The following is a 14,242-nucleotide window of genomic DNA, read 5'->3' on the forward strand; positions in this document are numbered from 1 at the left end:
CCAGTGAATATTCAGGGTTGATTTCCTTTAGGACCAACTGGCTTGATCTCTTTGCTGTCCAGGGGATTCTCAAGAGTCTTCCCCAACACCACAGTTCAAAAGCATCAATTTTTTGGCACTTAGCCTTCTTTATGGTCCAACTCTCACATCCATATAGTATCGCTGGAAAAACCATAGATTTGACTATAGGGAACTTTGTCAGCAAAGCGATGTTTAGGTTGGTCATAGCTTTTCTTCCAAGAAAAGAAAGTGTCTTTTAATTTTGTGACTGCAGTCACCATCCACAGCGATTTTGGAGCCCAAGAAAATCTGCCACTGTTTCCACTTTTTCCCCATTTTTGAGATTAATCCATGTAATTGTGGCTATTAAGAGTGTATGTGGGGACTTCCTTGGCAGTTCAGTTAAGACTGGGCTTCCACTGCAGGGGCCGCAGGACTTAATCCTGGATGGAGAACTAAAATCCCACATTCTGCGTGGCCAAAAAAAGAAAAAGGGCACATATGTTTTTATTTCTAAGTAGTATTTCGTTGAATGGAAATACCACAGCTGTTTATCCATAAATCTGTTGGAGACATTTGGATTGTTTCCAGTTTTGGGAGATGATGAATAGAACATTCAAACTTTTATGTGTAGCTTTTTGTGTAAACAAAAGTTTTTCTTTCTCTAGGGCAAATGTTCATGAGAGGGATTGCTGGGTCATCTCAGTGCATGTTTAACCCCATAAAAAGCTGCGAAATAATTTTCCAGAGTGGTTGTACTACATGGCATTCCCACCAGCAGTGTTTTATAGTTCTGATTGCTCCTCATTCTTGATAGTCCTAAGTGAGGAGGGAGGAGGGTTCAGGATGGGGAACACATGTATACCTGTGGCGGATTCATTTTGATATATGGCAAAACCAATACAATATTGTAAAGTTAAAAAATAAAATAAAATTAAAAAACAAACAAAAACATAAAAAAAAAAAGAATTGTCAATGTTTTTTTAATTTTAGTCATTCTAGTAGATGTATGGTTTCATCATGATTTTCATTTGCATTTTCCTTGACCGATAATTTAAATGTCTTTTTATGTGTTTACTTCTCTTCTACATATCCTCATTGGTTCAAGACTTTTAACTATTTTTTTAAACTGCATTGTTTATTTCTTATTTTTTAAGTTTTAAGATACCTTCTGGATACAAGTCTTTTGTCATATACGTGATTTGCAAAAATTTTTTTTTCTCCCAGTCTGTGGCTGTCTGTTATTTTCTTAGTGTTATTCACAAAGCAAAAGTTTAAATTTTGATAAAGTCTAATTTATCAATTTTTTAAAATGAATTACGCTTTTAGAGTCATATCTGAGAACTCTGCTTAGCCCCAGTTCACGAAGATTTTTTCCTATTTTTTTTTCTAAAAGTTTTCTGATTTTCCTAAAATAAACTGTCTCTCAATGCTAGTGCTAGTGCCAGGTTGCTTCAGTCGTGTCTGACTCTTTGTGACCCCATGATTGCAAAGGAGTGTAGCCTGCCAGTTTCCTGTATCCAGACCTATGGATTGTAGTCTCCCAGTTTCTTCTGTCCACAGGATTCTCCAAGCAAGAATACTGGAGTGAGTTGCCGTTCCCCGCTCCATGGGAGCTTCCCAACCCAGAAATTGAACCTTCTTGTCTCCTGCATTGGCATGCAGGTTCTTTACCACTAGTGCTACCTGGGAAGCCTCAATAGCTTAAAGAAATTGAGGCAGAAATTGGGAGTATAAATATTTGAATTTATATTGACCATATTTTAAAATTTCTCAAGCTATCTAGAATATTGTATAAAACATCTGTGAAACAAACACATTCCAAAAGTAAAGGTCTTTATAACTTCAGAAGAAAAAATTCCTATGATATGTTTTCTTCATTATGCAATTCTCAATTCCCTCCTTTATAACAGAGGCATGAAATGGTTTTGCTTAACATAAAAGTACTGTTCCATGTTGAGTGCAATTTAAACAAGAAGTTTTACATATCTTAACATTAGTCTCAGTAAAAGAAAGAGAAAATCTTTTTTCAAGAATTAAACCCTAGATCAATTTCCAACAGCCCATGAAATTTATAATTTTATTGAAAACTCCTTGACAATCATAAGGCAATGTTTGTAATGCTTCAAATTTTCACCAACTGGTTTTTAGAACCAAATACCTTTGAAAAAGTCTTCCCTGGTGGCTCAGATGGTAAAGAATTCACCTGCAGTGAAGGGGACCCAGGTTCAATCCCTGGGTTGGGAAGATCCCCTGAAGAAGGGACCCACTCCAATATTCTTGCTTGGAGAATTCCATGGACAGAGGAGCCTGACAGGCTACAGTCCATGGGATCACAAAGAGTTGCACAGGACTGAGTGACTAACAATTTTCACCTTTGAAACAATTATTTGAAAACCTGTATAAATGAAGCAATCCCCCATCAACCCTTCCCCAACAACAACTGATTTCAAGGTACAAGCAAAGAATGGTGCCATTATGGTCTTAAAAGTATATAAGAATTTTTTTAAGGCATGTTATAAATGTATATATAAGATTCCACTGCATAGCTTGTGGGATCTTACTATCAGGGACCAAGGATCGAAACTGTGCCCCCTGCAATAGCAAAGGCTTAACCACCTGACTGCCAGGGAAGTCCGACAGAATATTTCTTGTGAACTTGTTTGAGCCATTCTCCCCAGGACTGGAAGGCACTGCTCACTTGTGGGCTCTAATTCAGTCTTTCTGAAATCTTTGTTAACTTGATCACTCTGCTCTCCTCCTAAGGGAGTTATCATCCTATCCACCTACAGCCCCTCTACTTGCTTGCCTGTGGAACCAGCTAGAGTCTGTTCAAAATCAATGTGAGACAACAGCATTAATAGACTAACAGCTATTACATATACTGTTAGTCTATTAATAGCTTTGCTAGTTTAGAAAAACTTTGAAGTTTTCTAAAACATTATTTTCTTGATAATATGGAATCACTTTAAATAATTTTCTGGTCCATTTGCAAACTTCCTCTTTTGAAAGTTAGGCCTTAATTAATTGAGATTAATTAGGCCTTAATTACGAAGAAGGCAATGGCATCCCACTCCAGTACTCTTGCCTGGAAAATCCCATGGACGGAGGAGCCTGGTAGGCTGCAGTCCATGGGGTCACTAAGAGTAGGACATGACTGAGCGACTTCACTTTCACTTTTCACTTCCATGCATTGGAGAAGGAAATGGCAACCCACTCCAGTGTTCTTGCCTGGAGAGTTCCAGGGACAGGGGAGCCTGGTGGGCTGCCGTCTATGGGGCTGCACAGTCGGACACGACTGAAGTGACTTAGCAGCAGCAGCAGCAGGTCTTAATTAAGATTAGTTCATTCAATGATACTATTCTAAGTGTGCATCTACTAGGAATCTAGTAAGAATAAGGTGACTTGAGACTCAGCAGAGCCCTTCAGCAAAGAACTGAAAAAATATGACCTTGAGGAGACAATACAAAAGTGCCGTCAGAAGTCAAGACTGCACAGATCTGTCATGATATCAGGCACATTCACTTATGAGGCTTATAACTGTAGGAGCGGAAAATCTTTTCCTCTGTCATCTTAGGTTCAGCATCTCAGACCTGCAAATTAAACTAGAAAAAGATTAATAGGAGAAAAGGTTTATTTTGGATGCACACGAGGGCTGCACAGAGAAGTAAAAACCCAAAGAGGCAGTTAGACCTGGGAGATGATTTTCATTTTACAAAGGGTGATACACTGTGGTGAAGTGACCAGACAAATAAAAAGGGATTTGGGGTTTTAGGGGCAGTAAACTGTGGGAAGTTAAATATTTGGGAATAGCTTAGTGGTAAAGAATCCAATCCACCTGCTGTGCAGGAGACCCAGGTTTGATCCTTGAGTGGGGAAGATTCCCTGGAGGAGGGAATGCAACCCACTCCAGTATTCTTGCCTGGAGAATCCCCTTGGGCAGAGGAGCCTGGCAGGCTACAGTCCACAGGGTTGCAAAGAGTCTGGATGTGACTGAGCATGTATTTGGGGAAACTAATGCAAGAGAGGGTTTAGTAAGTTGTGGGGACTACAGGCATTGTTCCCAGTGATGCGTCATCTCTGCGTTGTCTCTGGTACAGGAGAGGGAAGCAATTTTACAAAAGGAAATTTTTGTCACATTGGCATAAGGAAAATTTATGCCCTGCTTTTGTCAGAAAGGGAGAGGTTCTGTTTCATTGCCTTTAGCTCAAAATAGTAATCCTTACACCCAAATGGCATACTTTGGGGTCATATTCTGATTTCCTTCAGAACTGTCTCATGTTCCTGTTTGCTGGCACATTTCTCTTGTTATATGTTGGTTCAGAAGGCTGTTCCCTTATCAAGTTCCCACTTCCTCATCTGTTCACCATTTAGAATTACAGTGAGAGATTAAGGATTAAATGGTTCAGTTTAACAGTTCATAAAGCATCACTTTTACTCACTTCTGGTGTCTGAGCAGCTGAATTCCACATAACTGGTCTCTGAAGGAATACAACCTGCTTTGTAGCCAAATTCCCCTCACTGAAAATTAAAACAACAGCGTTAGCATTTCTAAATTAGTAATTCTCTATATTTCACACTTGGCTAGAATGTTCCACATGTATTCTTTGTAAAATAATCTGATCCATTAATAATTATGAAACAGTCTATATAAGTTGCAGCAGATAAAACAAGGGGAAAAAAATCCTAAAAGCTAAATATGGTCCTTATAAAAGAAATTCTTAATGTTTAAAGCTTGTAATCTCACTGTGCTAACATACTTGGTTTTGCATACATATTTGCATTCTGTATTCTATGCTTATCTCTTTTCTTGTTTGTATATTATGGTCATATTCTTAATAGCTGCATGATATCCCAAAGAATTAAGATACCAAAATGTACTAAGCCTTTCCATTATTACTGGAAAATTAGGTTGCTTCCGGCTTTCTGCTAATTATAAATAATGCTGTTATAGAAATATGTATAGTCTTCTTTATTCTTTATGACTTATTTCCTTGAGATAAATTCATAGGCGTGGGATTATTAGGCCAAAAGGGTATGATTTAAGCTTCTTGGTATGCATTGTCAAATTTGTCTTATGAAAGAAAGAGACCAGTTTGGACTGCCACGTGTGAGAAATTTATATACATTTTCCACTGAGGGACTTGAGCCACAGCTAGTCTCATTTTCAGATGCTTCTTTGTAGTCAGCTACTCAATATTCTCCTTATTTAACTACCATCATGGCAAATTACCCCTTGCCAAAGACTACTTGGGGTTTGGATTTCTCTGAAATGCTTTTCACAGAGTCTCCATGGATTTATGGGGAGGAGTGTCTGTAGCTAATGTTGCTCAGTTACGACTTTTATTATGCAAAAAACCCCAACAAAACCTCACTATTAGCTGCATTTTATGCTGAGCTCTTTTTTCTGGAAAACAAATGAAACATTGAAACTCTGGCCCTAGTGGTCAACACCACACAATTTGAAAATCCCAAACTTACTGATACTGTTGAATTTTGAGAAAGAACAAATCTTCCCACAAAGTGGTAATGAGAGATTGCTTCTTTTTTTATTAAAGACTGCTTTTAGTCTAATCTATTTTAGTTTGACTGTATCTTTGAAAAAAAGACATGATGTGAAATATCTCCTAGCTTTGGGGAACAGCTTGAGTCATCTGGAGACGTCAGCATGAGACAGGAAGGGACTGGCGGTGCACAGAACAGGCTGGCTATTTGGGCGGCAGGGAGAATACTGGAAAGGGCAGTGGCTTTAGAAGCAGACGGTCCTGGATTCAAGACTCAATTTTACTGTAAAACAAAGAATGTTGCTCACCATCTAGTTCTATAAGAATCAAGTCATTAGCCAATGCAACCATGGACTTATAATTCACTCTAAAAGGAATTCAGGTGAAGATCAGAATGAAGCACTTGGTGCTCTGAGAAAACAGGCCCGCACATAGCTAGAAATATTTTAGGATTTTTTAAATGAACCTGGTGACTTATATCTTCCCATACTTAGAAAAGATCTAAGGTCATGAACTGAGATACCTGTTCCTTATGACTAACCTTTTACCAGGGTGTGTGCTTGACTGCACGTAACCCTTTTCCAAAACTATGTACATGCTGACCTGTCTGCCTCACCTCTTGGGAGCATTCCTCAGAGCTCTCTGAGAGATTGTATCCTGCACTAGAATTCTTAGTAAGTCCCCCAGAACTCACAGCTCTCAGGTTGTGCCTTCCGCACCACCCCCTGCACCCGAGTTGACAGTACTGAAATGGCTGATGATACCACCTAATACCTGGTGACTTTGGCGAAGTTTTAAAATTCTCTTTCATTTCCTATCAAGGGCTTTGTGATAGATAAATAAGTCAGTGGGTATGAAGAGCCTCCACTGTGCCTGCCACTGGAAGGAGCACAGAAAATGGGATTTCCTCCCAGTTCCCCCATTCATTTAATGAAATGTGGGGCAGGGTCGAGTGGGAGGAAAATATATTAGAATCAAGAACATCTTCCAGAAAGAACAGTCAAGGGAAAGGGGGCACAAGAATAGAGCAAGAGGTTTCTGGATAATGTTCAAGGTATGTGATGCAGGTAGAGAATCACATGCAGGAACCAGGCCTAGAACTCTCCAAAGATGAGGAGTCAGGGGACAATTAATCTTCTTGAATGGAAAGCCTCCTGGAGCCCCGGGGTAGGGACTGGGGGTGACCCTTGATGAGTTTTTCCCAAAAGATTATAGGATGGGGCAATCTGAGTATACTAAGGTGTGATGTTTGGCCAACAGCAGGCTTCTCAACCTTTATGAATGGGGTAAAACAGTAAGTGTGGAGACAGTTACTCAAAGGCTGCCTATCTTAGGACAGTCTTTGGTTGCCCAGGTAAGAGTTTGGAAGGTCTTTAGAGTTAGACTTAATTTGAAATATGTCTGAGACCTCACTGTCTCTGGTTTTCTAAAGGACATTCTGATTTAAAATAGGTCTTGCTGGGACTTCCCTGGTGGCGCTGTGGATGGGAATCCACCTGCCAAAGAGAGGTCATGGGTTTGATCCCTGGGCCAGGAGGATTCCACGGGCCTCAAAGTAGCTAAGCCCAAGTGCCACAACTACTGAGCTTGCGCACTAGAGCCTGTGCTCTGCAACAAGAGAAGCCATTGCAATGAGAAGCTATTTCATGGCCACGAGGAATAGCTCCTGCTTGCTGTAACTAAAGAAAGCCCAAGCAAAGCAACAAAGACCTAGAGCAGCCAAAAATTAATTAATTAGTTACATGAAATAAACTGCTTTCTGTTAAAAAAAAAAAAAAAAAAGTCTTGCTATTTTTGGGCTACCCAGGTGGTGCCAGTGGTAAAGAACCTACCTGCCAATACAGGAGATGTAAGAGATACAGTTTTGATTCCTGGGTCTGAAAGATTCCCTGCTATTTTCAGAACATCTGTGAGATGTGGAATGCCTTTTGGTTTGGAGAATGGTGATCATGGTAGAATGAAAGGGAAAGAGGTCTGAAACCATACAGAAGGACAGCTTTATGACAGGGCAAGTGAGTCCTTCAGAGTCTCCAGGAGCTCCAGAGGTAACTCTGTTTACTGAGCTTGGATAGGACATTTGCTCTGTAGCACAGGTTCTGAAAGGATTTGACTGGTAAAGTCATTATGGAATCAGAGAGATCTCTAAATGCTCTCCTGCAAGTTCCTGGACAGAGCCTACACCTGCTATTCCCTACAGAAATTTTTTACCCAGGAAGTACTATTAGTTAACTGAGTAACTTAATACTTTTCTGTGAGAGTTAAGAACCTTTAGATTCTCTTTTAGAGTGTTATTAATGGGTGGTCATGCTTTGATATAATATCAAATCAATGCAGCTTTTGGAAAATGCTTGATTTCCGCATAAACTCTGTAAAAGTTATGGCACAACCTGCTTTGGTGAAGAGTATAGACTGCAAGTAGGGGCTTCCCTGGGGGTTCAGACAGTAAAGAATTTGCCTGCAATGCAGGAGATATATATTCGATCCCTGGATCAGGAAGATTCCCTGGAGAAGGGAATGGCAACCCACTCCAGCATTCTTGCCTGGAGAATTCCATGGACAGAGGAGTCTGGCAGTCTACAGTCCCCGGGGTTGCAAAGAGTAGGACACGACTGCGCAACTAACACACACACACACATAGACTGCACGTATAAGCTGCTCAAGGGAATAGTCTTCAAAGAAGATGTGAAAACACCTGCTAGTCCTTGCTTCCTGAGGGCAGTAGATAGCTCCCTGGTGCCATTGTCATCATGAGGTACAGGTTAGCCAGGGCAGCCTGGGGGGCTGGGTTCCCTGAAGCAATGGTGGAAAGCAGAGTGAATGGATACAAGGGCCAAGAGGGGAAAGGAGGGTCATCAGTCCAGAATAATGTCCAGGAAATTACCATGACACCCGAGGCCAAAGCCTAGGTAGGATCTGGGACCCTGGACCACACTGAAGGAAGAAAAGTGAAGGTCAAATCAGTGAGGCTGACTGGAAAAGAGAAACTAGTGAGAGAAGCAAGGTCAGGTCCAGGTGTTTGACCAGAAGAAACCAGTTGAAACAAAGTGAAAGGCTGAGTCAGTTCTGGGGTCACACCCAGGATTAACCAAAGGTCAAAGGACAGGTACGGACCTGGGAGAGGCAAGAGAAGCCCCCAGAACTGCTGCTGTCCCTGGGACAAGGGGCTTCTTCTCTCTGCCTTGGTAGTAGGCAGATAGAAGTGGGCAGATAGGAGTGTGGGATCTGGGGAGAGTGAGCCAGGGATTGTCTTGACAGTACAGGCAGAGGAGCCAGAACACAGAAGGGGGAGAAGTGTGTTCAACCAGTTCTACAACTTTGTACTACACAATATCCGGACACATCATTTCTTTGTGATGTGTTTAACAGAGAGGCAGTGGAGTCTGGGAGAAACAGCATGTATGACTTTAGAGTCATACTGACCCTGGGTTTGCATCCTAGCTTTGTTGCTTACTAGCTATGTGACACTGATGAAGTTGTCCTATCTTTCTGAACCTCCTGTTCCTCTTTTGTAAAACAAAGATGGTTCTAAGAATACCAGTGGTGGATATAAAGTTCTTAGCACAGACCCTGGAGCATAGCAGATGCTCAGTAAATGTTTCCTTCTCCCTTTCCTGTCTTCTTCTATGCATTTCATAAGAAAACAAAAAGAAGACTCTCTACTTGGTTATTTTTAAGGGAGGGAGGTTTGCTACGGTGTCAATAAACAACAAAGAAAAAGACTAGCTTCCTGATAACAGAAAATCTCATGAACTAAACTAAGAATAATAACTCAATTTGTGCAATGCTTTCTGGGCAGAGGGCTTGGATTTGATCCCTGATCAGGGAGGAGATCCCCCATGCCACAACTAAGACCTGGTGCAGTCAAATAAATAAATATTAAAGACAAACAACAAACCCCTTAAAACAAAGACATCCATAAAGAGAGTAAAAAAGACAAACCTCAGACAGAATTAGGGAGACCATCACAACACACATATAACAAATAAAAAGCCTCATCCAATATACATTTAAACACTCCTATAAATACAATTTTAAATGTGGGCAAAAGATTTAAACAGGTACTTAACAAAAGAAAAATCTCGGTGGTCAAGAAATGTATGAAAATGTGCTCAATTTTAGTAGCAATTAGGTAAGTACAAACTAAAACCACACTGAGATCACGCTATATATACAATCATCAGAATGGCAAAATTTAAAAGTATGACAATATTTTTTTGTTGGAGCAATGGGAATTTTCATGTTCTGCTGGTGGGAGAATAAGCTGCAACATTCTACTTGAAAAGAGTTCGTCATTTATATCTATAAAGCCAAAGAAATAAACTATAACCCAGCAAGCAATTCCACTTCCTGGTCTACACGCTTGAGAAACTTGGGCATATGTGCTCAGGTTCAGAACAGCATGCTTGTCACAGCCAACACCTGAAAGCAACCAAAGCATCAGCAGCAAGACGGATAAACAAACACCTACACAGAGCTCTTACAGTGGAATCGTGGGTAACTCTTACAGTGCTAAGTGAAAGAAGCAACATGTGAAAGACTAGGAAGAAAGTGAAAGTGTTTGTCATTCAGTAGTGTCTGACTCTGCGACCTCATAGACTGTAGCCTGCCAGGCTCCTATGTCCATAGAATTCTCCAGGTAAGAATACTGCAGTGGGTAACCATTCCCTTCTCAGGATCTTCCTGACCCAGGAATCGAACCTGAGTCTCCTACAGTGGATTCTTTATCATTTGAGCCACCAGGGAAGCCCATGAAAGAATATATATAATTCCATTTTTATAAAATTCAAAACAAGCAAAACTAAATTGTTTATTTAGGGATACAAACATGAGTGGTAAGACTATTAGGCAAAAGAAGGAAGTGATTATCCTAAAAGTTGGGGTCATGTTACCTCTGCATGAAGGGAGTGGGTATGATGGGGTAGTTCTAGGGTGCCACTGTCTTGTCCAGTGGTAATTACAGTGTTTTTATAATTATAATATGTATATTTGTCAACAAAGGTCCATCTAGTCAAGGCTATGGTTTTTCCAGTAGTCATATATGGATATGAGACTTGGACTCTAAAGAAAACTGAGCGCCAAAGAATTGATACTTTTGAACTGTGGTGTTGGAGAAGACTCTTCAGAGTCCCTTAAACTGCAAGGAGATTCAACCAGTCCATCCTAAAGGAAGTCAGTCCTGAATATTCATTGGAAGGACTGATGCTGAAGCTGAAACTCCAATACGTTGGCCACCTGATGTGAGGAGCTGACTCATTTGAAAAGACCCTGATGCTAGGAAAGATTGAGGGCAGGAGGAGAAGGGGACGACAGAGGATGAGATGGTTGGATGGCATCACGGACTCAATGGGCATGAGTTTGGGTAAACTCTGGGAGTTGGTGATGGACAGGGAGGCCTGACATGCTGCGGTTCATGGGGTGGCAAAGAGTTGGACATGACTGAGTGACTGAACTGAACTGATATTTGTGTTTTATGCACTTTTTATATGTGTTTTATTAACAAAATTGTTTTAAGCGTATGTGTAATGCTGTATGTAGAATGGTTGTGGATTTACACATAATAATAATGCTCTCTCGACACAGACACAGAGAACAGACTTGTGGACATGGGGGAGGAGGGGCACCAGGGTGGGTGTTGGGAGGGGCGTGAAAGGAAAGTGTGGGAAGTAATGGAGAGTAACATGGAAACGTACATTACCATGTGTAAAATAGATAACCAATGGGAATTTGCTGTATGACTCAGGGAACTCAAACTGGGGCTCTGGAACAACCTAGAGGGATGGGATCGGGAGGGAGGCAGGAGGAAAGTTCAAGAGTGAGGAGACATATGTATACCTATGGTTGATTCATGTTGATGTTTGGCAAAAACCAGCACAGTTCTGTAAAGCAATTATCCTTCAATTAAATAAATTCAGTTCAGTTCAGTCGCTGAGTCATGTCTGACTCTTTGCGACCCCATGAATTGCAGCACGCCAGGCCTCCATGTCCATCACCAACTCCCGGAGTTCACTCAGATTCACGTCCATCGAGTCAATGATGCCATCCAGCCATCTCATCCTCTGTCGTCCCCTTCTCCTCCTGCCCCTAATCCCTCCCAGCATCAGAGTCTTTTCCAATGAGTCAACTCTTCGCATGAGGTGGCCAAAGTACTGGAGTTTCAGCTTTAGCATCATTCCCTCCAAAGAAATCCCAGGGCTGAAATTCTCCTTCAGAACTTCAGATCTCCTTCAGATCCAACTGCAAGGTTGGGTCTCCTTGCAGTCCAAGGGACTCTCAAGAGTCTTCTCCAACACCACAGTTCAAAAGCATCAATTCTTCGGCACTCAGCTTTCTTCACAGTCCAACTCTCACATCCATACATGACAACTGGAAAAACCATAGCCTTGACTAGATAAATAAATTTAAAAGCAAAACAAAAATTCTCTCTCCTCTTGTACATTTATTGTTTTGGTAAAATCAGTCTTGAATTCTATTTTTTTCCCCAAACCTTAAACTTCTTTATTTTGCATTAGAGTATAGTTGCTTTCTATTTTTTTTAAATTGAGGCATAGTTGATGTACAATATTACCTAAGTTTCAGGTATATAACACAGTGATTCACAATTTTTAAAGTTTATACTCCATTTATAATTACAATAAAATATTGGCTATATTCCTTGTGATGTACAATACATCCTCACACCTTATTTATTTTATACATAGTAGTTTGTATTTCTTAATCACCTATCTCTATTTATCACTCCTATCTCTATTTACCCTCCTTTCCATACTGGTATCCACTAGCTAGTTCTCTATATCTGTGTGGGCCTACTTTTTTTTTGTTAGATCTATGAGTTTTAAATTAGGAGAGGTCTTTAGGAATTCATTCACATGTACTTACTTCTCCTTGAATAAGTCCTGCACTTTGGTGACTCTGCTTTGTGCTTATGGTTGCCATAAAGAGGAACTATTTTGCGATCTTCATACTTCCACTTTTCATGTGCTCACTAACTGATTCCATTCTTTTCTGCTGATCCTGGTATTAGAATCTTTGTTTTTATGGTGTTTGGGCAGCTACTAACAACAGACCAGTGCAGCTATGTGAGATGACTCCTATTTACTGTTCCTGGTTAGCCCTATCTGGCACCAGGAATATCCTCTCTAAAACTACTTTTGGAAGCACTCTTCTTTCTTAACAGTCCCTACATCTCAGACTTCTCAGCCTCCAACGACCTCCTCTCCTCTTTCATGGATCTTTTCTACCCTATTCACTGGCCTGACATGCAACTCTTTTTGCATTATTGCTTCGCCAAGGAGCCTTTTAATATATTTTCTCTGGAATTCCTCCCCCTTCTCCCATTAAATTTTAATGACAAAGATATGTCATGTATCTGTTTATGTACTATGACATTTTGGAGGGCCCAAAGCCCTCCCATGTCCCCTGTTTCTTGTTAAAAAAAAAAAAAAGGCTTTAGTTTTCTAGGTCTTCCCTGAGTTCCAAAGAATTGCTGTATGACCCTGTGCTGTGCTTAGTCGCTCAGTCATGTCTGACTCTTTGTGACCCCATGGACTGTAGCCAGCCAGGATCCTCTGTCCATGGAGATTCTCCAGGCAAGAATATTGGACTGGGTTGCCATGCCCTCCTCCAGATAATCTTCCCAATCCAGGGATTGACTCCAGGTTGCCTGCATTGCAGGTAGATTCTTTACTGTCTGAGCCAGACACAGGCAGCTCAAATTTAATGTTTTGTGACAATCTAGAGGGATGAGAAGAGATACCCCATGTCCAAGGTGAGAGAAACCCAAGTAAGATGGTAGGTGTTGCGAGAGGGCACCAGAGGGCAAACACACTGACACCATAATCACAGAAAACTAGTCAATCTGATCACACAGACCACTGCCTTGTCTAACTCAATGAAACTAAGCCATGCCCTGTGAGGCCACCCAAGATAGACCGGTCATGATGGAGAGGTCTGACAGAATGTGGTCCACTGGAGAAAGGAATGGCAAACCACTTCAGTATTCTTGCCTTGAGAACCCCATGAACAGTATAAAAAGGCAAAATGATAGGATACTGAAAGAGGAACTCCCCAGGTCGGTAGGTGCCCAATATGCTACTGGACATCAGTGGAGAAATAACTCCAGAAAGAATGAAGGGATAGAGCCAAAGCAAAAACAATACCCAGTTATGGATGTGACTGGTGATAGGAGCAAGGTCTGATGCTGTAAAGAGCAATATGGCACAGGAACTTGGAATGTTAGGTCCATGAATCAAGGCAAATTGGAAGTGGTCAAACAGGAGATGGCAAGAGTGAATGTCAACATTCTAGGAATCAGCGAACTAAAATGGACTGGAATGGGTGAATTTAACTCAGATGACCATTATATCTACTACTGCGGGCAGGAATCCCTTATAAGAAATGGAGTAGCCATCACGGTCAACAAAAGAGCCTGAAATGCAGTACTTGGACAAAATCTCAAAAACAACAGAATGATCTCTGTTTGTTTCCAAGGCAAACCATTCAATATCACAGTAATCCAAGCCTATGCCCCAACCAGTAATGCTGAAAAAGCTGAAGCTGAACGGTTCTATGAAGACCTACAAGACCTTTTAGAACTAACACCCAAAAAACATGTCCTTTTCATTATAGAGGACTGGAATGCAAAAGTAAGAAGTCAAGAAACACCTGGAGTAACTGGCAAATTTGGCCTTGGAATACGGAATGAAGCAGGGTAAAGGCTAATAGAGTTTTGCCAAGAAAAT

General features: G+C 40.9%; 1 protein-coding gene across 3 annotated transcripts in view; it reads right to left on the reverse strand.

Moving 5' to 3' along the window:
- The window catches only part of RFTN2 (raftlin family member 2), a 78,704-nt gene that overhangs the window by 6,951 nt on the left and 57,511 nt on the right, over positions 1–14,242 (reverse strand). For all 3 annotated transcript variants that reach the window (XM_010860909.1, XM_010860910.1, XM_010860911.1), the window contains exon 9: positions 4,443–4,521. In XM_010860909.1, the coding sequence (XP_010859211.1) occupies positions 4,443–4,521 (79 nt within the window). The remainder of the gene's footprint in view (positions 1–4,442; positions 4,522–14,242) is intronic.

The sequence above is a fragment of the Bison bison genome, unplaced genomic scaffold (assembly GCF_000754665.1).
Source record: "Bison bison bison isolate TAMUID 2011002044 unplaced genomic scaffold, Bison_UMD1.0 scf7180017864471, whole genome shotgun sequence".
NCBI lineage: Eukaryota > Metazoa > Chordata > Mammalia > Artiodactyla > Bovidae > Bison > Bison bison.